This window comes from Callithrix jacchus, chromosome 22, assembly GCF_049354715.1.
Source record: "Callithrix jacchus isolate 240 chromosome 22, calJac240_pri, whole genome shotgun sequence".
NCBI lineage: Eukaryota > Metazoa > Chordata > Mammalia > Primates > Cebidae > Callithrix > Callithrix jacchus.
In genome coordinates, this window is record NC_133523.1 from 11,669,497 (window position 1) to 11,691,965 (window position 22,469).

Here is a 22,469-nt window from a genome sequence, read left to right on the forward strand (position 1 = left end):
CATTAATTCTTATCTTCTGAGAAAAAGAGAAACCAGGTGCAGAAGCAGGGCATGAGTAGGCATGGAACGTGACCACTGAAGCACAGCATCACACAGACACAGTTAAGCCCCCAGATGTCTGCGGGCTTCCCTGAGAGCCATCAGGCCTTGCCACAAGAGCTTGGAGAAGCAGAGTTTTCTCCTAACTCCCCCAGGAAGGAGAGGTCTCGGTCATTTTGGACATCTCCTTCCCTAGGTGGCTAGACAGCGGGCACTTTCACAGCGCTGGCGCTGCTACCCTCCAGCAGCCCTTATGCGGGTGTGACAGAGGGCTCAGAGCAGCTTGCCTTAGGATCACTTTGTTCACAATGTCGCCTCAGTTCCATGCTTCATAACCCGATAGACATTAGTAAAATCAAAGGTTATATTGAGTATATATCTTTATGATTATAAGTAACAACTATAAGATTATATATGATTATATAAAGGCTTAACTATGTGCCTACATTTCTAATTCTTTTCTAAATCAATATTTATATGGGAACAGGCTGAGTCTTTAGACCCTTGCCACGGCACTTGTGGGGTTTCCCCCCTACAGGGGTCTCGCTGTGTTGCCCAGGCTGGAGTGCAGTGGCTATTCACAGGCACGATCCCGCTACGGATCAGCTCGGGAGTTTTGACCTGCTCTGTTTCTGATGTGGGCCAGTTCACCCCTCCTTAGGCAACCTGGTGGCACCCTGCTCCTGCGAGGTCACCATCTTGATGCCGAACTTAATGTAGACATCCGATCAGTATAGTGCACTACAGTCCAGAACTCCTGGGCTCAGCCTCCCAAGTAGCTGGGACTACAGGCACGTGCCACTGCACCCGGCACCCAGCCTAATTTTAGATAATTTTAATAAATAGAGGCAAGGTTTCACCATGTTGCCCAGACTGGTGTCAAACTCCCGGTCTCAAGTGATTCTCCTGCCTTTGCCTCCCAGAGTGCTGGGATTACAGGTGTGAGTCACTATACTCAGTGGAGACCCTGTCTCTAAAATAACAATGAAAATAAGAATAAAGCGAGAGGAAACAAGATAGAGTAGGGATAGGGAATAAAGGGTGTGTGTTCAGAGGAGGTCTTCCTGAGGGCTGACATTGAAGCAAAGATTTGAAGGATGAGAAGGAAGAATTCATAGTAGATGTGTTCCAAGCAGAAGAACAGCCACTGCAAAGGCCCTGAGGAAGGAGCTTGCCTGGCTTGTCCAAGGATCATCAAAGAAGCCACTCGGCTGGGTGGGGTGGCTCACTCCTGTAATCTCAGCACTTTGGGAGGCAGAGACAGATGGATCACCTGAGGTCAGGAGATCAAGACCAGCCTGGCCAACATGGTGAAACCCTGTCTCTACTAAAAAAACTCCTCTTCTGAACAGAGGAGGCTCAGGACTTGACCCAAGCTTTAACAGACTCACTGTCTCCACCCCTGTCTGTCCCTGTCCACCCGTATGTAGCCAAGAGTCCCAGCCAGGACCCTGGATCTGAAAATCATAAATTAGGTCCTGATCTTGGCCTTGCCCAGTGGGCCCGTCAGCCCTGGGAGTCCCAGCTCAGGGTCCCGAGCTGTTGGGGGGCCCACGGTGGCTCTGACCCGGGCCCTGCCCCTCTCCCCAGTCCTCCTGCTCCTCCCAGGAGCGCCTGCACCAGCTGCCCTACCAGCCCACGGTGGACGAGCTCCACTTCCTCTCCAAACACTTTGGGAGCACGGAGAGCATCACAGACGAGGATGGTGGCCGTCGCTCCCCAGCCGTGCGGCCCCGCTCGCGGAGCCTCAGGTGAGCAGGCATCCCTTCTCCTTCGCACCAAGGTGGTGGTCTGGGGACTGGTGCATTGAGAGACCCCTGTCCCCGCGAATAAATTAGGTCGCAGGTTACACCTGGGGGCGGGGCGGGCCTTTCTGCGGGCTTGGAGACAGGGAACTGGACAGAATGGGCTTCTCTCCCCGCAGCCCCGGGCGCTCCCCCTCCTCCTACGACAACGAAATCGTGATGATGAATCATGTCTACAAGGAGAGGTTCCCGAAGGTGAGGTGGGAACCGAGGCGGTCGCAGGGTGACCGGGCGGCCTGGACTCTCGCTCGCCTTATTCCCGCGCGCCCCCTGGCGTCCTCCGTGCGCAGCGTAGGCTCCTGGCGGCCACAGCCTCCGGGCACAGCCCCGCGCCCCTCCTCCATCCCTCCCGCAGGCCACCGCGCAGATGGAGGAGAAGCTGCGCGATTTCGCCCGCGCCTATGAACCCGACAGCGTTCTGCCGCTGGCCGATGGCGTGCTCAGCTTCATCCACCACCAGATCATCGAGCTGGCCCGGGACTGCCTGACCAAGTCCCGCGACGGCCTCATAACCACCGTCTACTTCTACGAATTGCAGGAAAACCTGGAGAAGCTCCTTCAAGACGTGAGTGCACAGGGAGGCTGGGCCGATCTCAGGCTCAGCACCCCCAAATGTGCCCAATGCACCCCTTGCTTCACCCCACATCCATTCAGGGAGCTCCTACCACGTGCCAGGCACTGGCGCGGAACTGAGGACTCAGGGGTGGAAAGTGTTCTCTTCCCAAGTGAAGACGCAGGAATTTCACCTCCCTGATTTCCGTTAGGTCTTTGCTCAAATATCACCTTCCCAGGTGGCTTCTTAGGTGGCCCCTAGCCATTTAAAATATTAAACTCTGCCGGGCACGGTGGCTCATGCCTGTAACCCTAGCACTTTGGGAGGCCAAGGTGGGTGGATCGCCTGAGGTCAGGAGTTCAAGATCAGCCTGGCCTACATGAGGAAACCCCATCTCTACTAAAAATACAAAAATTAGCTGGGCGCGGTGGCAGGCACCTGTAATCCCAGGTACTTGGGTGGATGAGGCAGGAGAATCCCTTGAACCTGGGAGGCGGAGATTGCAGTGAGTTGAGATCATACCATTGCACTCCAGACTGAGCAATAAAAGCGAAATTTTGTCTCAAAAAATAAATACAAAACTCCATCTCAAAAAATAAATAAATAAAATAAAATATTAAACTCTGCTCACTTTTATCACCCACTTGATCCTTAGTTTCTCCTTGACATCCAGCACCATCCCTCATACTGTGTATTTCTGCTTATTTTATTTCATGTCTCTCCTCCAATGTCAGCCCCATAGGTGGTGGGGGTGGGCGGGGTGTTTTGCGTTCTGTTCACTGCTATGTCCCTGCTATTTGGAACGATATCCAGCACAGAGTAGGTGCTCAACACATGTTGTGTAAATTGATGCATGAATGTCCATTTGCAGTAGCCTGCACCCGCAGTCCCAGGTACTTAGAAGGCTGAGGTGGGAGGATTGCTTGAGGTCAGGAGTTTGAGACCAGCTTGGGCTACATAGCAAGGCCCCATCTCAAAAACAGTTTTAAAACGTTTTTTAAAAATCAGCTAGGTGTAGTGGCACACACTTGTTTTCCCAGCTACTTGAGAGGCTGAGGGAGGAGGATCACTTGATGATTCATTAATTCTGCCAATATTTATTTATTTATTTTTTAATTTTTAATTTTTTTGGAGACAGTCTCACTTTTTCCCAGGCTGGAGTGCAGTGGCACAATCTCAGCTCACTGCAACTTCTGCCTCTCAGGTTCAAGCAATTCTCATGCCTCAGCCTCCTGAGTAGCTGGGATCACAGGCACCTACTACCACACCTGGCTGATTTTTGTATTTTTAGTAGAGACAGGGTTTCACCATGTTGGCCAGGCTGGTCTCAAACTCCTGACCTCAGGCGATCCACCCAGAGTGCTGGAATTACAGGTGTGAGCCACCTAGCCTGCCCCCTACCAATATTTATTAAGCACCCACTATGCGCCTGGCCCTAGCCTAGAAGCTGGGAAATCAACTGGAAATAGAATAAAAAATTGTCTTTGGTTGTGGTTTTAATGAAAGCAAACTAATGAATAATATTTTCATTGAAACCATTAGAAATTTTTTTTGTTTTTTAGAGACAGGGTTTCAGCATCTTGGCCAGGCTGGTCTTGAACTCCTGACCTCGTGATCCGCCCGCCTCTTCCTCCCAAAGTGCTGGGATTACAGGCATGAGCCACCTCGCCCAGCCAAACCATTAGACATTTTTAAAGACATGTTAAAACACATATAGGTTGGTACACACTTTTTTTTTTGCCTCAAGTTACAGTATGGCTAGGCACAGCCTGTTGGATTCTGTCTTTATTTAATTTTCTTTCTTTTTATTTTTTGAGATGGAGTTTCACACTGGTTGCCCAGGGTGGAGTACGGTGGCACCATCTCAGCTCACTACAACCTCTGCCTCCTGGATTCAAGCTATTCTCCTGCCTCAGGCTCCCAAGTAGCTGGGATTACAGGCATGCGCCACCATTCCTGGCTAATTTTGTAGAGATACATGGTTTCTTTTGTAGAGATACATGGTTTCTCCATGTTGGTCAAGCTGGCCTTGAACTCCTGACCTCAAGTGATTCACCCACTTTGGCCTCCCAAAGTGTTGGACTACAGGTGTGAGCCGTGCCCGGCCGTTGCCCAACATGGTCTTGAACTCCTGGGCTCAAGCAGTCCTCCTGTCTCAGCCTCCCAAGTAGCTGGGATTATAGGCATGCACCACCACATCTTAATTTTTGATATTTTGCTTATGATAGATTTTTGGAACTAATTTTAGGTTTTTCATGTATTGCAATAAGATATTAGTTATTTCTTTCTTTTCTTTCTTTCTTTTTTTTTTTTTTTGAGATGGAGTTTTGAGCTTGTTACCCAGGCTGGAGTGCAATGGCGCAATCTCGGCTCACCGCAACCTCTGCCTCCTGGGTTCAAGCAATTCTCCTGCCTCAGCCTCCCGAGTAGCTGGCACTACAGGCACGCGCCACCGTGCCCAGCTAATTTTTTGTATTTTGAGTAGAGATGGGGTTTCACCATGTTGACCAGGACGGTCTCGATCTCTTGACCTCATGATCCACCCACCTTGGCCTCCCAAAGTGCTGGGATTATAGGCTTGAGCCACCGTGCCCGGCCTAGATATTAGTTCTTTCTTTTCTTTCTTTCTTTCTTTTTTTTTTTTTTTTTTGAGACAGTCTCACTCTGTGGCCCAGGCTGGAGTGCAGTAGCGTGATCTTGGCTCACTGCAACCTCCACCTCCTGGGTTCAAGCGATTCTCCTGCCTCAGCCTCGTGCATAGCTGGGATTACAAGTGTGTGCCACCATACCCAGCTAATTTTTGTATTTTTAATAGAGAAGGGGTTTCACCATGTGTGCCAGGCTGGTCTCAAACTCCTGACCTCAAGTGATCCGCCCACCTCTGCCTCCCAAAGTGCTGAGATTACAGGCGTGAGCTACCGTGTCCGGCCTCTTGTTCTTGTTTGTTTTTGAGACAGGGCTTCTCTCTGCCACCCAGGCTGGAGTGCAGTGGCACAATCAGCTCACTGCAGCCTCAGCCCCCGGGGTTCAAGCAGTTCTCCCACTTCAGCCTCCCAGGTAGCTAGGACTACAGGTGCACACTATCACACTTGGCTAATTTCTTTTTGTGGAGATAGGGTCTTGCTATGGTTTTGTTGTTTGTTTTTTAGTTATTGCTTTTGTTTCGAGATGGTGTCTGGCTCTATCCCAGGCTGGAGTGCAGTGACTCAATCTTGGCTCACTGTAACTTCTGCCTTCTGGGTTCATGAGATTCTCCTGCCTCAGCCTCTTGAGTAGTGGGATTACAGGTGCACACCACCATGCCCAGCTAGTTTTTGTATTTTTAATTTTAATTTAATTTTATTTTTGAGATGAAGTTTCGCTCTCTTGCCCAGGCTGGAGTGCAGTGGCATGGTCTCAGCTCACTGAAACCTCTGTCTCCCAGGTTCAAGTGATTCTCCTCCTCAGCCTCCCAAGTAGCTGGAATTACAGGCACCTGCCACTATGCCCGGTGAATTTTGTATTTTCAGTGGAGACACGGTATCATCATGTTGGTCAGGCTGGTCTCAAATGCTTGACCTCAAGTGATCCACCCACCTTAGCCTCCCAAAGTGCTGGGATTACAGGTGTGAGCCACCACACCCGGCCTCATTATTTTTACTGTGTGGCTTGGGCCTCAGTCTCCTCATCTGTAAAATGGGACAGTAGCAGCAGTGTGTATTCCAAAGAGCTGAGAGAGGGACTGGGCTGAAGCAGGGTGTCTGTAATCCCTGTCCCCCTGTGTCCCCTGCCACAGGCTTATGAACGCTCTGAGAGCTTGGAGGTGGCCTTCGTCACTCAGTTGGTGAAGAAGTTGCTTATTATCATCTCACGCCCTGCGAGGCTGCTGGAGTGCCTGGTGAGAAGGCTGGGCATGCATTGGGCGGGTGGGGGGACCCTGGGAGCCTGCGGTGAGCCCCCTCCTGCCTTGCCTCAGGAATTCAACCCCGAGGAGTTCTACCATCTGCTGGAGGCAGCCGAGGGACACGCCAAGGAGGGCCACCTTGTCAAGACGGACATCCCCCGTTACATCATCCGCCAGCTGGGCCTCACCCGTGACCCCTTTCCAGGTGCCGGCTGGTGGGTGCAGGGGGACTGAGGGTGAGCAAGCCCGGACCCCAGCCTGTGCTGACTCTCAGTCCCTCCCTAGACGTGGTGCACCTGGAGGAACAGGACAGTGGTGGCTCCAACACTCCTGAGCAAGACGATCTCTCCGAGGTAAGGCTGGGTTGCCAAGTGGTCAGTACCCTGGTTCCTGGGACGGTAGGGTGGGGCTCATCTCCAGCTTCTTTGCCCTCAGGCTATGCGGATCTCTTGGTCTGCGCTCTAAGCCTCAGTTTTCCCATCCTTAAAATGGGATTAATAATAGCTCTTCCTCTGTGGCCTCTTATTTGTCATATTAAAATCCATGAAACATAAAATTTAATTTACCTTTTTAACCATTTTAAAGTGAACAATTTGGGGCTGGGTGCAGTGGCTCAGGCCTGTAATCCCAGCACTCTGGGAGGCCGAGGCAGGAGGATTGTTTGTGTTTAGGCATTTGAGACCATCCTGGGCAGCGTAAAAAATCAGCTGGGCATGGTGGTGTGCCCCTGTATTCCCAGCTACTCTGGAGGTTGAGGTGGGAGGATCACTTGATCCCAAGAAGTCAAGGCTTTGGTAAGCCATGATCATACCACAGCACTTCAGCATGGGCAACAGAGTGAGACCCTGTCTCAAAAAATGAAATTAGGCTGGGCGCGGTGGCTCACACCTGTAATCCCAGCATGTTGGGAGGCTGAGGCGGACAGGTCAGAAGATCAGGAGTTCAGGACCAGCCTGGCCAATATGGTGAAACCCCACCTCTACTACAAATACAGAAATAGGCCAGGGAAGGTGACCCATGCCTGTGATCCCAGCACTTTGGGAGGCTGAGGTGGGTGGATCACGAGGTCAGGAGTTCAAGACTACACTGGTCAACATGGTGAAACCCCGTCTCTACTAAAAAATACAAAAATTAGCTGGGCATGGTGACTCATGGCTATAATCCCGGCTGCTTGGGAGGCTGAGGTAGGAGAATTGCTTGAACTGGGACCCAGAGGTGGAGGTTGCAGTGAGTTGAGATTGTGCCACTGCACTTCAGCCTGGGCTACAGAGCAAGACTCCATCTAAAAAAAAAGAAAAACTTTTTCATAGAATAAAGATTAAAAAAAAAAACACAGAAATTTGCTGGGCATGGTGGCATGCACATGTAATCCCAGCTGCTCGGGAGGCTGAGGCAGGAGAATCGATTGAACCCAGGAGGCAGAGGTTACAGTGAGCCAAGACTGTGCCACTGCACTCCAGCCTGGGCAACAGGGAGAGACTCCATCTCAAAAAAAAAAAAAAAGAAAAGAAAAAAGAATATAATAATAATAACAAACAATTCAGTGGCATTTCTTACATTCACAATGTGGTACGGCCATTAGATCTGTGTAGCGGCAGCACTTTTGATCACTCTAAAGGGAAACCTCACACCATTAAGCATTCACTACTCGTTCCTCCCTTACGGCAGCCCCTGGCAACTACTAATCTATTTCTTTCTCTGTGAATCTGCCTTTTCTGGATATTTCATATAAATTGGATCACATGTTCTGTGGCCTCTTGTGTCTGGCTTATTTCACTTAGCATAACATTTCCGAGGTTCATCCACGTTGTGGCGTGTGTCACTGCCTCATTCCTTTTTATGGCCGAGTAATAGTCCATTGAATGGATAGATCTATTCATCCACTGGTAAACATGGGGTTGTCCATCTTTCATCTGTTGTAAATAGCGCTCCTACGGACATGAGTATACAATATTTGGCCGCACAACTGTTCTGAGTTCTTTAGGGTATACGTCTAGAGGTGGAATTTCTGGGTCATATGCTCTTTTTTTAAATTTTTTTTTTGAGACAGAGTCTTGCTGTGTCACCAGGCTGGAGTGCAGTAGCATGATTTTGGCTCAGTGCAGCCTCCACCTCCTGGATTTAAGGGATTCTCCTGCCTCAGCCTCCTGAGTAGCTGGGATTACAGGCAAGCACCACCACCCCCAGCTAATTTTTGTATTTTTAGTAGAGATGAGGTTTCTCCATGTTGGCCAGGCTGGTCTTGAACTCCGGACTCTGCCCACCTCAGCCTTCCAAAGTGCTGAGATTACAGGCATGAGCCACCATGCTTGGCTGGGAGCTCTATGTTTAACTTCTTTTTCTTTTTTTTTTCACTACTCTGCACTTATTGATAAGACATGTTTAACTCACTAAAGAATCCTGCATGGGCTTTCAAGCAAGCTAACTGGCTGTATGTGTTAATGGCGGCCCAACATGGGGAAAATTGGCAATTCTATTCCCAGGCCAGCCACATTTTGGCAGATATTCCAGATGTCTAGTGGAGATGTCTACCCCAATGGCAACACATGTGTTTTCTCTGAACTGCCTAGTGTTTTTCAAGAATTTGGGCTGGAGGTGGTGGCTCACACCTGTAATCCCAGAATTTTGGAAGACTGAGGTGGGTGGATCACTAGAGGTCAGGATGTCGAGAGCAGCCTGGCCAACCTGGTAAAACCCCATCTCTACTAAAAACATAAAATTAGCCAGGCGTGGTGGTGCATGCCTGTAATCCCAGCTACTTGGGAGGCAGAGGCAGGAGAATCACTTAAACCTGGGAAGCGGAGGTTGCAGTGAGCCGAGGTTGGGCCATTGCACTCCAGGCTGAGAAAGAGAGAGAGACTCTGTCTCAAAAAAAAAAAACAAAAAAAAAAAAAACAACAAACAATGGCTGGGCGCGGTGGCTCACGCCTGTAATCCCAACACTTTGGGAGGCCGAGGCGGGTGGATCATGAGGTCAAGAGATCAAGACCATCCTGGTCAACATGGTGAAACCCTGTCTCTACTCAAAATACAAAAAATTAGCTGGGCATGGTGGCGCGTGCCTGTAATCCCAGCTACTCAGGAGGCTGAGGCAGGAGAATTGCCTGAACCCAGGAGGCGGAGGTTGTGGTGAGCTGAGATCACGCCATTGCACTCCAGCCTGGGTAACAAGAGCGAAACTCCGTCTCAAAAAAAAAAAACCCAAACCTAAAATTAGCCAGACATGGTGGTGCCCACTTTTAATCTCAGCTACTCAGGCAGGAGAATCGCTTGAGCCTGGGAGACAAAGATTGCAGTGAACCAATATTGTGCCACTGCACTGCAGCCTCGGTGAGACAGTGAGATTCCATCTCAAAAAAAAAAAAAAAAAAAGAAGCAAACTATAAAAATGGAAAGATTTTGCCTCAAAACCTGTGTTTGGTCTTTCTCTTGAAAAGTCAGAAGTTCTAGTGCTGGGTGTAGTAGCTCATGCCTTAATCCCAGCACTTTGGGAAGCCAGGGTGGCAGAATTGCTTGAGCCCAGGAGTTCAAGACCAGCCTAGGCAACAGAGCAAGACCCTGTCTCAACTTAAAAAAAAAAAAAAATGGGCTAGGTGCGGTGGCTCATGCCTGTAATCCCAGCACTTTGGGAGGCCGAGGCAGGCAGATCATCTGAGAATGGGAGTTCAAGACCAGCCTGACAAACATGGAGAAACCTTGTCTCTACTAAAAATACAAAAATTAGCCAGGTGTGGTGGTGTATACTTGTCATCCCAGTTACTCTGGAGGCTGAGGCAGGAGAACTGCTTGAACGCTGGAGTTGGAGGTTGTGGTGAGCCGAGATCATGCCATTACACTCCAGCCTGGGTCAAAGAGCAAAATTCTATCTCAATAAATAAATACATTTTAAAGAAAAAAGAAGTTCTAATAATACTGTGATGGAACCAGCTGAGTGGGGGTGGTCCTGTGATATTGGGTACCTGCCCCTTCTCTACTAAAAATACAAAATTACCCTGGCATGGTGATACATGCCCGTAGTCCCAGCTACTTGGGAGGCTAAGGCAAGAGAATCGCTTGAATTCAGGAGGTGGAGGTTGCAGTGAGCCAAGATCATGCCACTGCACTCCAGCCTGGCGACCGAGCAAGACTCCATCTCAAAAAAAATAAATAAATAAACAAAATAACTTTAGATAACTTTCTAAATCCATAGACAGAGCATTTTCTCATTATTTTTAACAGTGGCACATGTTTCTTTATATAACTGTGTCACGTGTTTATTTAGCTAATTTCCTATAGATAAACATGTAGATTATTATTTCCAATCTCACAATGAACAAGATGGTACATATGCCATTTTTCACATGTGCAATCATATCTGTAGCATAAGTTCAAAAGTGAAATTGCTGAGTCAGAGGGAACATTTATTTGTATTTCTGATCTGTACCAAACACTAGCTTACATTCCCAACAGTAAGGTATGTTTACCCACATCTTTGCACATAGAGGGTGTCAGATTTGGGGTATTTTCCCTCAATCTGCTAGGTGAAAAATAATATTTTTGTGGTAGTTGTAATTTGCCTTTCTGTTATTATAAGTGAGATTGAAAATCTTTTTTTTTTTTTTGAGATGGAGTTTTGTTCTTGTTGCCCAGGCTGGAGAGCAGTGGCGCAGTCTTGGCTTGCCGTAACTTCTGTCTCCTGGGTTCAAGCTATTCTCCTGCCTCAGCCTCCGAGTAGCTGGGATTACAGGCATGCGCCACAGCACCTGGCCGAGAATCTTAATACGTTTAAGAGCTGTAACTGGCTGTTTGCAATGGCTCATGCCTGTGGTTCCTACTCTTTGGGAGGCCAAGGCAGGCAGATTGCTTGAGCCCAGAAGTTCAAGAGTAGGCTGGGCAAGATGACAAAACCAAAATACTAAAATTAGCCTGGCATGGTGGTGTGTGCCTGTGGTCCCAGCTACTTGGGAGGCTATGGCAGGAGAATCACTTTAGCCCAAGAGGTGGAGGCTTCAGTGAGCCGTGATTGGAATTGCACCGCTGAACTCCTGCCTGGGCAACAGAGTGAGAACCTAGCTAAAAAAAAAAAAAAAAAAAAAAGAGGCTGGGTGTGGTGGCTCATACCTGTAATCCCAGCACTTTGGGAGGCTGATGCAGGCAGATCATGAGGTCAGGAGTTCAAGACCAGCCTGACCAACATGGTGAAACCCCATCTCTACTAAAAATACAAAAATTAGCCAGGCATGGTAGCATTCACCTGTTAATTCCAGCTACTCAGGAGGCTAAGCCAGGAGAATCACTTGAACCTGGGAGGCAGAGGTTGCAGTGAGCCAAGATTGCTTCACTGCACTCCAGTCTGGGCAAGAGAGAGACTCTCTCAAAAAAAAAAAAAAAAAGTCTCTAACTGTAGTTGTCTTACCTCATCCACTTTTTTCTCTTCAACTGTTAGGCTTCTGTTACTGATTGATATATTTTTATATATTAGGTTGACCATTTTGTAGGTTTCCTGCTATCTTTCCTAATGGAAGGAGATAGGAATTTGTCTTCAGAGTCAGCCTTGGGTTCAAGTCCTAACTTTGTTTCTGTTTGATTGTGGCACTTGGATGAAGGACTCCCTTACCCTCTCTGTGCCTCAGTTTCCCCATGTGTAAAGTGAAATAATAAGCATCCTAATCTCATAATGATGACGGTGGTGGTCTCCATCTTTCCCCGAAGGGCCGCAGCAACAAGGCCAAGAAACCACCCGGGGAGAATGACTTTGATACCATCAAGCTCATAAGCAATGGTGCCTACGGGTGAGCCACCCGGGGCTCTGGCGGGGGGAGGGTGGCGGAGGCCGGGTGTCTCGGAGGTGACGGCCGGTCCTCGCTCTCTCCCCCTGCAGCGCTGTCTACCTGGTGCGGCACCGCGACACGCGGCAGCGCTTCGCCATGAAAAAGATCAACAAGCAGAACTTGATCCTCCGCAACCAGATCCAGCAGGCCTTCGTGGAGCGCGACATCCTCACCTTCGCCGAGAACCCGTTTGTGGTCGGCATGTTCTGCTCCTTCGAGACCCGGCGCCACCTCTGCATGGTCATGGAATATGTGGAAGGTGTGGCTGCCTGCGGGGCTGCAGGGAAGATGGGGCCATGCTCACTGTTCAGGCCTGCGGGTGGCCTGCCTGAGCCACTGTCACCACATTGCTTCATCGGCCTGTATGTTTAGCCACCTATTTATTTCTCCCATCATTGATTCGTCCCTCCATTTCACTTATATATTTATTCAGTCATCTACGGGTTTGTTTTTCATTTCATTCAATAGAGATACATTCATTCTATGACCCATTATCCATCCATCCATCCTTCTGTCTATTGATTTGCTAATCCATCTGTTTTTCCATCCATACATCCATGACCGTGTTTATTTGTATTTTATCTGTTTATTCATTTAGTTTTTGAGACAGAGTCTTGCTCTGTCGCCCAGACTGGAGTGCAATGGTGTGATCTCGGTTCACTGCAACCTCTGCCTCCTAGGCTCAAGTGATTCTTTTTTTTTTTTTTTTTTTTTGAGACGGAGTTTCGCTCTTGTTACCCAGGCTGGAGTGCAATGGCGCAATCTCGGCTCACCGCAACCTCTGCCTCCTGGGTTCAGGCAATTCTCCTGCCTCAGCCTCCTGAGTAGCTGGGATTACAGGCACGCACCACCATGCCCAGCTAATTTTTTGTATTTTGAGTGGAGATGGGGTTTCACCATGTTGACCAGGATGGTCTCGATCTCTTGACCTCGTGATCCACCCGCCTCGACCTCCCAAAGTGCTGGGATTACAGCCATGAGCCACCGCGCCCAGCCCTCAAGTGATTCTTATGCCCCAGCCTCCCAAATAGCTGGGATTACAGGCCTGTGCAACTATGCCTGGCTGATTTTTCTATTTTTAGCAGGGACAGGGTTTCACCACATTGGCCAGGCTGGTCTCAAACTCCTGACCTTAAGTGATCTGCCTGCCTGGGCCTCTCAAAGTGCTGGGATTATAGGCATGAGTCACTGTGCCAGGCCTGTTTTATTTTATTTATTTATTTTTGAGACGAGATGTTACTCTGTTGCCCAGGCTGTAGTGTAGTGGTGTGATCACAGCTCACTGCAGCCTCGAATGCCTGGGCTCATGAAATCCTCCCACCCCCACCTCCCAAATACCTGGGACTACAGATACGGACCACCACACTCAGCTAATTAAAAAAAAAAAAAATTTGGCCAGGCACGGTGGCTCACGCCTATAATCCCAGCACTTTGGGAGGCCGAGGCAGGTGGATCACGAGGTCAAGAGATCGAGACCATCCTGGTCAACAAGGTGAAACCCCGTCTCTACTAAAAATACAAAAATTAGCTGGGCATGGTGGTGTGCGCCTGTAGTCCCAGCTACTCGAGAGGCTGAGGCAGGAGAATTGCTTGAACCCAGAAGGCGGAGGTTGCAGTGAGCCAAGATCGTGCCATTGCACTCCAGTCTGGGTAGCAACAGCGAAACTCCACCTCAAAAAAAAAAGAAAAAGAAAAAAATTTAAGCTGGGCGAGGTGGCTCATGCTTGTAATCCTAGCACTTTGGGAGGCCGAGGCAAGTGGATCACCTAAGATCAGGAGTTCGAGACCAGCCTGGCCAACCTGGCAAAACCGTGTCTCTACTAAAAATACAAAAAATTAGCCAGATGTGGTGGTGGGCACCTGTAATCCCAGCTATTCAGGAGGCTGAAGCAGGAGAATTGTTGAAAACGGTGAGTGGAGGTTGCAGTTAGCTGAGATCATGCCATTTCACTCCAGCCTGGGAAAAAGAGTGTAACTCCATCTCAAAAAAAAAAAAAAATCTTTTTTAGGCTGGGCATGGTGGCTAACTCTTGTAATCCCAGCACTTTGGGAGGCCAAAGCGGACAGATCACTTGAAGTCAGCAGTTTGAGAGCAGCCTGGCCAACATGGCGAAACCCCTTCTCTACTAAAAATACAAAAATTAGCCAGACAGCACATTCCTGTAATCCCAGCTACTCCTGTGGCCGAAGTGGGAGGATCACTATGGGAGGCGGAGATTGCAGTGAGCCAGGATTGCACCACTTCACGTAGGCTAGTCTGAGATCACGCTGCCTCAGCCTCCCAAAACATTGGGATTACAGGCATGAACCACCGTGCCCAGCCTGTATCTGTTCATCCATCCATCCATCCATTTGTCTATGTGGTTGTCCATCTGTTTATCCATCCGTATGTCTGTTTACCATGATATGCCTGTTTTTCTAAATTAAGACTTCATTATTTTAGAGAAATTCTAGTTTACACAAAAATTCATGAGATAGCACATAGAGTTCTCACATACCCACTCCCACATTCCCTCCAGTTTGCCATATTTATTTACGTCTTATGTTAGTGTGGGAAATTTATTATAAGTGATAAACGAATAGTGATATTATTACTGACTAAAGTCCATAGTTTACACTAGGACTTTATTGTACATCTATTTTTATTGTTGTCATTGTAACCTTTTTTTGAAACTCCTGGCCTCAGGTGATCCACCCACTTTGGCCTCCCAAAGGACTGGGATTACAGGTGTGAGCCACCATGCCTGGTCTGTTGTTATTTAAAAACAAAAAACAAAACAAAACAAAAAAACAAAAAAAAACTAGCCAGGTGAGATGGCTCATCTCAGAAGCAGGTGGGTAATCCTGTAATTAAATCCTGTAATCCCAGAAGCAGGTGGGTCACTTGAGATGAGGAGTTTGAGCCCACCCTGGCCAACGTAGTGAAACCGCATCTCTACTAAAAATACAAAAATTGGCCAGGTGAGATGGCATGTACCCTGTAGTCCCAGCTACTCTGGAGGCTGAGGCAGGAGAATTGCTTGAGCCCAGGAGGCAGAGGTTGCAGAGAGCAGAGATTGTACCACTGCACTCCAACTTGGGTGACAGAGTGAGACTCCATCTCAGCAACAACAAAATGTAAAGGCTGTGTTCTGAGGAAGAAGCCAGGGGCAGGTCCAGCTGGTCGAACCTATATGGCTATTTTTTAGCCATCCATCTTTATTTTCATTTATTTATTTTTTGAGATGGAGTCTCACTCTGTCACCCAGGCTGGAGTGCAGTGGCATGATCTCGGCTCACTGCAGCCTTTGCCTCAGCCTCCCCGAGTAGCTGGGATTACAGGTGTGTGCCGTCATGCCCGGCTAATTTTGTATATGTGTGTGTGTTTGTATTTTTTTTTGTGATGAAGTTTCACTCTTGTTGCCCAAGCTGGAGTGCAGTGGCTTGATCTTGGCTCACTGCAGCCTCTGCCTTCAAGGTTCAAGCGATTCTCCTGCCTCAGCCTCTGGAGTAGCTGGGATTACAGGCACATGCCACCATGCCCAGCTACTCCAGAGGCTGAGGCAGGATATTTTTTTTTGTATTTTTAGTAGAGACTGGATTTCATCATATTGGAAAGGTTGGTCTCAAACTCCTGACCTCAGATGATCCACCTGCCTCAGCCTCCAAAGTTCTGGGATGATAGACGTGAGCCGCTGTGCCTGGCCTTTGAATATATTTATCTTTTCATTTGCTCATCCGTTTATCATCTACTCACTCACCATCAGTCAATCTGCCAATGCCCTATTTATCTATTATTCCATGTCCATCTGTCCATTACCTTTTTTTGATTTTGAGACAAGGTCTCACTCTGTCGCCCAGGCTGGAGTGCAATGGCATGGTCACAGCTCACTGCAACCTCAGCCTCCCCAGATTCAAGCAGTTCTCCTGCCGCAGCCTCCCAAGTAGCTGTGATTATAGGCATGCACCACCATGCCTGGCTAATTTTTGTAGTTTTAGTAGAGACACAGGTTCACCATGTTGGCCAGGCTGGTCCGGAACTCCTGACCTCAGGTGATCCTCCCGCCTCAGCCTCCCGAAGTGCTGGGATTACAGGCGTGAGCCACAGTGCATGGCTATATATTGTTTTTAATCAATCTATCTGTGCATGTATTCACCCAAAATGTTAAGCCATCTATTATTCAAAAGCACACGTGGTGTGGCTATTAGGACACACACATGATCCCTGGGGCCTCAGCTGTGCCACCTCCAAGCCTTCCAGTCAGCCATCTAGTCACTCAACAATGCCTCCTCAGGTCACATGCTGTGCTAGGTGCCAGTGGCACAGAAGGGGTCCAGGCCATTCTGGTTTGTATAGATAGTCATTAAACAAGTAAAGCAAGCCAAAGGCGATAAGGACATTTCATTTATTTATTTAGAGATGGAGTCGCACTCTTTCGCCCACGCTGGAGTGCAGTGGTACGATCTCGGTGCGTCGCAACCTCCATCTTCCAGGCTCAAGCGATTCCTATGCCTCACCCTCCTTAGTAGCTGGGACTACAGGTGCACCACCACTGTGCCCAGCTTACTTTTGTATTTTTAGTAGAGACGGGGTTTTACTATGTTGGCCAGGCTGGTCTTGAACTTCTGACTTCAGGTGATCAGCCCACCTTGGCCTCCCGTAATGCTGGGATTACAGGTATAAGCCACCTTACCCGACTAGGACATTTCATAGTGAGGACAGGAGGTCCATGAGGGTGGAGGAGGTGATGGGAAGGCAGGCAGGGAGCTTTTAGAGCATGGATTATGATGGGATAAATGATCTGGTGGTGCAAAGTCTCTTAGGTGACAATTTGGATTTGGAGGAGTGACAAGGAGGCCCACAGGAGCTGAAGCCAAGCAAGCAAGGGAGGGGAGATGAGGGTGAAGGGATGCTGGATGAGGAGGACATTCCAGAGACTGGAATGGCAGTGGATTTCATTCTGAGGAAAACAGAAGGCCACTGGAGCATTGCTTTTTGTTTTTTCTTTTCCTTCCTTTTTTTCTTTTTTTTTTTGAGGTGAATTCTCACTCACACTGTCACCCAGGCTAGAGTGCAGTGGAGTGATCTCGGCTCACTGCAACCTCTGCCTCCCAGGTTCAAGCAATTCTCCTGCCTCAGCCTCCTGAGTAGCTAGGATTACAGGTGTGTATAATCCTACACATCTGGCTAATTTTCATACTTTTAGTAGAGATGGGTTTTCACCATGTTGGCCAGGCTGGTCTCGAACTCCTGGCCTCAAGTGATCCAACCACCTTGGCCTTCCAAAGTGCTGAGATTACAGGTGTCAGCCACCTCACCTGGCCTTGTTTTGTTTCGTTTTTACTGAGTTCTTGGGGCTGGAGTGCAGTGATGAGATCGCAGCTCACGGCAGCCTTGTACTCCTGGCCTCAAGCGAGCCTCCCACCTCAGCCTCCCAAGTAGCTGAAGCTATAGGCAGCCACCACCATGTCAAGCTAATGGAGGGTTTTAAGTAGATTTGACATGATCAGATTTATGTGTTAAGAAAATCCATTTGGAGATCAGGTACAGCGGCTCATGACAGTAGTCCTAGCCTCCCAAAGTGCTGGGATTTCAGGTGTGAGCCACTATGCCCGGCCTTAAAGAACTTTTTTTTTCTGAGACTGAGTTTCGCTCTTGTTACCCAGGCTAGAGTGCAATGGTGCGATCTCGGCTCACCACAACCTCTGCCTTCTGGGTTCGGGCAATTCTCCTGCCTCAGCCTCCTGAGTAGCTGGGACTACAGGCACGGGCCACCATGCCCAGCTAATTTTTTGTATTTTTAGTAGAGATGGGGTTTCACCATGTTGACCAGGATGGTCTCGATCTCTTGACCTCGTGATCCACCTGCCTCTGCCTCCCAAAGTGCTGGGATTACAGGCGTGAGCCACCGCGCCCGGCCTTAAAGAAAAATTTTTAAAAAATTAGCTGGGCATGGTGGGCTCACATCTGTAGTCTCGGCTACTTAGGAGGCTGAAGCAAGAGGATTGCTTGAGATAAGAGGTCGAGGCTGCAGTGAGTTGTGATTTTGCCACCACACTCTAGCCTGGGCAATGGTTAAAGAAAAAATAATCTCAAAAAAAAAATCTGGAGAAGGCCAAGAATATGCACCTAAGGCTCCCAGTGTCAAGGTTCAGACATCAGGAGTTAGAGGTGCTTCCAGATGCAGTTGATAAGTGGGCAGTCTCGTTCCCCAACTAAATGTCACCTCCACCAACCAACTGCCTGCATGACCCAGCCTCTCTTTGAGTCTCCATCCCTTTGTGTATAAGATGAGCTGATGACACCAACTTTGGAGGATGGCTAACAGGACAAGGAGAACCCAGTAGAGAACCTGGAGAGAGGGAAGCTCCTCTCTGAGCCTCAGTTTCCCTTATCTGTAAATGGGTATACAACATAACATGAGAAGTTGGGGCTATGGCGCACGTCCAGAGGGAGGAGTGTCTCCCTCTTTACATGGGCCCGTTCCCTGGCTTGCAGGCGGCGACTGTGCCACCCTGCTGAAGAATATCGGAGCGCTGCCCGTAGAGATGGCCCGCATGTACTTTGCTGAGACGGTACTAGCCCTGGAGTATTTACACAACTATGGCATCGTGCACCGCGACCTCAAGCCTGACAAGTGAGCTTTGATCTTTCCCATCACTTCCTCTCTGCTCCTCGGGAGGCCAGGAGTCAGAGTGAAAGGGCCTTGTCCCTGAGACCCCCGCTTCTGCCTGCAGCCTCCTTATCACCTCCATGGGTCACATCAAGCTCACAGATTTCGGCCTCTCCAAGATGGGGCTCATGAGCCTCACGACCAATTTGTACGAAGGCCACATCGAGAAGGACGCCCGGGAGTTCCTGGACAAACAGGTGTGTGTGCGGGCATGGGGGTCGCTTCGGGTGGAGTGACCTGGCAGAACCTCAGGGGCCCAGGGCCTGGTGGGGGGCAGAGCTCTCCCTCGAGGGCCCTCCTGTGGCCAGGGCGTGGGCTGACAGCCTGCCCCCAGGTGTGTGGGACCCCAGAGTACATCGCACCCGAGGTCATCCTGCGTCAAGGCTATGGCAAGCCAGTGGACTGGTGGGCCATGGGGATCATCCTCTACGAGTTCCTGGTGGGCTGTGTGCCCTTCTTCGGAGATACGCCAGAAGAACTATTTGGACAGGTCATCAGTGGTATGTGGCTTTGCAGTGTACAGGGGTAGGGCATGGGGTGCAAGGGGAGATGGACTGGCCCAGGGTTCCAAGGACTTCAAAAGTGACCCCTCAGAGGATCCCTTGGACCCTGGAGGTCAAGGCTGCAGTGAGCCATGATCGTGCCACTGCACTCCAGCCTGGGTAACACAGAGAGATCCTGTCTCAAAAAAAAAAAAAAGGTCGGGTGTGGCGGTTCATGCCTGTAATCCCAGAACTTTGGGAGGCCAAGGTGGGCGTATCACCTGGGGTCGGGAGTTCAAGACCCGCCTGACCAACATGGAGAAACCCCATCTCTACTAAAAATACAAAATTAGCCAGGCATGGTGGTGCATACCTGTAATCCCAGCTACTCAGGAGGCTGAGGCAGGAGAATCACTTGAACCCAAGAGGCGGAGGTTGTGGTGAGCCAAGATCATGCCATTGCATCCCAGCCTGGGCAACAAAAGCAAAACTCTGTCTCAAAAAAAATAAAAATAAAAAGACACCCCCAAGTTCCGTTTTGTTTTGCAGATGACATCCTGTGGCCTGAGGGAGATGAGGCCCTACCCACAGAGGCCCAGCTCCTCATATCCAGCCTCCTGCAGACCAACCCTCTAGTCAGGCTTGGGGCAGGTAAGTCTGCCATGCAGAGGAGCTGAGGGCAGAGGCCCCAGTGGTGGAGAGTAGGACTCCAAAACCCCAGGCTCAACCTGTGCTGTGGCCCTGGGGCTGAAGAAATGGAACTCCGGACTGGGCTGCTGGGCTGGTCATCAGCTGTGGCTGGAATTCTTTCCCTCCCAGGCGGTGCTTTTGAGGTGAAGCAGCACAGTTTCTTTCGAGACCTGGACTGGACAGGGCTGCTGAGGCAGAAGGCCGAGTTCATTCCCCACCTAGAGTCGGAAGATGACACTAGCTACTTTGACAGTGAGCGGGGACACGAGGCACACGGCCTGGGTCGAGGGGTGGGCTCCGGGAAGAGGGACCCTGGGGTAAGTAAAGCCTGGGATAGGGCCCGGTTAGGTACCATGATGTGATACCTAGGTGCAAAGGTGGTATTTTTGGTGGGGTCGGGACTTTCTCGGGGGCGGGGCCATGTGGGGCGGAGCTAACACATGGGTGGGGCTCCGGCTAAAATGTAGGTAAGAACCTGAGACTGGGGTAGGTATGGGGCCTGGACAGGGGTGAGTTATGTATGAGGGTGAGCCTGGATATGAGCTAGAGAGAGGTGCTAGAGTTCAAAATGTCCTGGGGTGAGGCCAGGGTGCAGAATGCTGTAGGTGGGATCTGGGGGCGTGGCCTCTTTGGAGGTGGGGATAGACGGTGCCACTGAGAATGGGGCAAGGACCTAACCTGGAAGCGGAGCCTAAATTAAATTCACTAATGAGGCAGGGGCGTGGCCTGACCTGCAGACCTGTAGACCTGGCTTGACCAGGACTGGGCTCCTGTGAGGGTGTGATATGAAGAGGAAAGCCATACCCGCAGTCGCAGCCCATACCCCGTCCCCAGCCCGCTCAGACAGGTATCACCACGTGAACTCCTATGACGAGGATGACACAACGGAGGAGGAGCCCGTGGAAATCCGCCAGTTCTCTTCCTGCTCTCCGCGCTTCAGCAAGGTGTGCCAAGGCTGGGTGTGGGACAGGGCGAGACCCCTGGAGGGATAGGGCTTGGAGAGATGGTGAGAAACAGGTTCCCTGGTGCCCAAGGTCTCAAGTGCCGGAAGTTATTGATGGGGCAGGGGTCTGAGTGGTAAGGCCACGCGGGAGGCAGGTTCGGGAGTCTATGGGACGGGCCATTTGCATTGAGTGGAATCTAACAGCAATCAGGACAGTAGGGCAGATGAGGCCATGGTGGGGCGGGGCTAGGTCTGGATGGGGCGGGGTCAGGACGTGGGAATGAGGCCAGCAGCCAGGGCGGGGCAAAGCCCTGCGAGGTCTTGCTTTCATTCATTTATTTATTTATTTTTCATCCAGCCCAAAATGTCAAATTTATTTATTCTTCTTTTCCTTTTCCTTTTCTTTTCTTTTTTGAGACGGAGCCTCATTCTGTCGCCAGGCTGGAGTGCAGTGGTGCGATCTCGGCTCACTGCAACCTCCTCCCCCTGGTTCAAGCGATTCTCCTGCCTCCGCCTCCCGAGTATCTGGGACTACAGGCTTGTGCCACCATGCCCAGCTAATTTTTTTGAATTTTTCGTGGAGACTGTGTTTCACCAAGTTGGCCAGGATGGTCTCGATCTGTTGACCTCGTGATTCGCCCGCCTCGGCCTCCCAAAGTGCTGGGATTACAGGCTTGAGCCACTGAGCCCGGCTATTTTTATTTTTTTCTAGTAGCAGAGAAGCCATAGGTCTTGCTTTGAGAAGCAACTTGTAGAGGGGTGCAGGGCCTAGCCTGGGAGAGGCTAAATTAAGGGGGTTGCTGGGAAGATGGGGCTGTGTGGAGAGCAGATTGGTCAGGGCATTGTAGGGGGCAGAGCCTAGAATAAAATGCAGGGCATAACTTTGTGGGGTGGTGATGAAAAACTGGGCGAGGCCAGGCCTCAGAAGGTGAAGTGCGCTTTGCGGGGGATCTAGTGCCAGGAAGCTGATTAGCTCTGGAGTGAAGGTGGAACCCGGGACTGGACTTGCCTTCCACCACCACCTACAGGTGTATAGCAGCATGGAGCAGTTGTCTCAGCACGAGCCCAAGACCCCAATAGCGGCTGCAGGGAGCAGCAAACGGGAGCCAAGCACCAAGGGCCCCGAGGAGAAGGTGGCCGGCAAGCGGGAGGGGCTGGGCGGCCTGACCCTGCGTGAGAAGACCTGGAGAGGGGGCTCTCCGGAGATGTGAGCTGGGGAATGGCGGAGTTTGGGGGCGGGGGTTGAAGGGGGCGTGTCTTCCTTGACCATACCCCCTCCCTGCAGCAAGCGATTCTCCGCGTCCGAGGCCAGTTTCCTGGAGGGAGAGGCCAGTCCCCCGTTGGGCGCCCGCCGCCGTTTCTCGGCGCTGCTGGAGCCCAGCCGCTTCAGCGCCCCCCAGGAGGACGAGGATGAGGCCAGGCTGCGCAGGCCTCCCCGGCCCAGCTCCGATCCCCCTGGCTCGCTGGATGCACACGCTCCCAAAGAGGAGACTCAAGGAGAAGGCCCCTCCAGCGCCGGGGACTCCGAGGCCCGTGAGTGCCCTATCGTGCTGCCTTCCCCAATGTCCTACTGGCCATATAGTGTGCATCCCATAAGCCTGGTGCTGTTTA

At 50.3% G+C, this 22,469-nt stretch overlaps 1 protein-coding gene across 5 annotated transcripts in view; it reads left to right on the plus strand.

Annotated features, from left to right (window-relative positions):
* MAST1 (microtubule associated serine/threonine kinase 1) overlaps positions 1–22,469 on the plus strand; it is a 43,118-nt gene that overhangs the window by 14,144 nt on the left and 6,505 nt on the right. For all 5 annotated transcript variants that reach the window (XM_035287072.3, XM_008987365.5, XM_054249220.2 and 2 more), the window contains 16 exons: positions 1,630–1,790; positions 1,964–2,039; positions 2,200–2,409; positions 6,173–6,274; positions 6,353–6,485; positions 6,566–6,633; positions 11,972–12,051; positions 12,141–12,349; positions 18,569–18,707; positions 18,808–18,940; positions 19,078–19,243; positions 19,775–19,876; positions 20,045–20,167; positions 20,750–20,859; positions 21,887–22,065; positions 22,144–22,391. In XM_035287072.3, coding sequence (XP_035142963.1) covers positions 2,004–2,039; positions 2,200–2,409; positions 6,173–6,274; positions 6,353–6,485; positions 6,566–6,633; positions 11,972–12,051; positions 12,141–12,349; positions 18,569–18,707; positions 18,808–18,940; positions 19,078–19,243; positions 19,775–19,876; positions 20,045–20,167; positions 20,750–20,859; positions 21,887–22,065; positions 22,144–22,391 — 2,038 coding nt within the window. In that variant the 5' untranslated portion in view covers positions 1,630–1,790; positions 1,964–2,003. The remainder of the gene's footprint in view (positions 1–1,629; positions 1,791–1,963; positions 2,040–2,199; positions 2,410–6,172; positions 6,275–6,352; positions 6,486–6,565; positions 6,634–11,971; positions 12,052–12,140; positions 12,350–18,568; positions 18,708–18,807; positions 18,941–19,077; positions 19,244–19,774; positions 19,877–20,044; positions 20,168–20,749; positions 20,860–21,886; positions 22,066–22,143; positions 22,392–22,469) is intronic.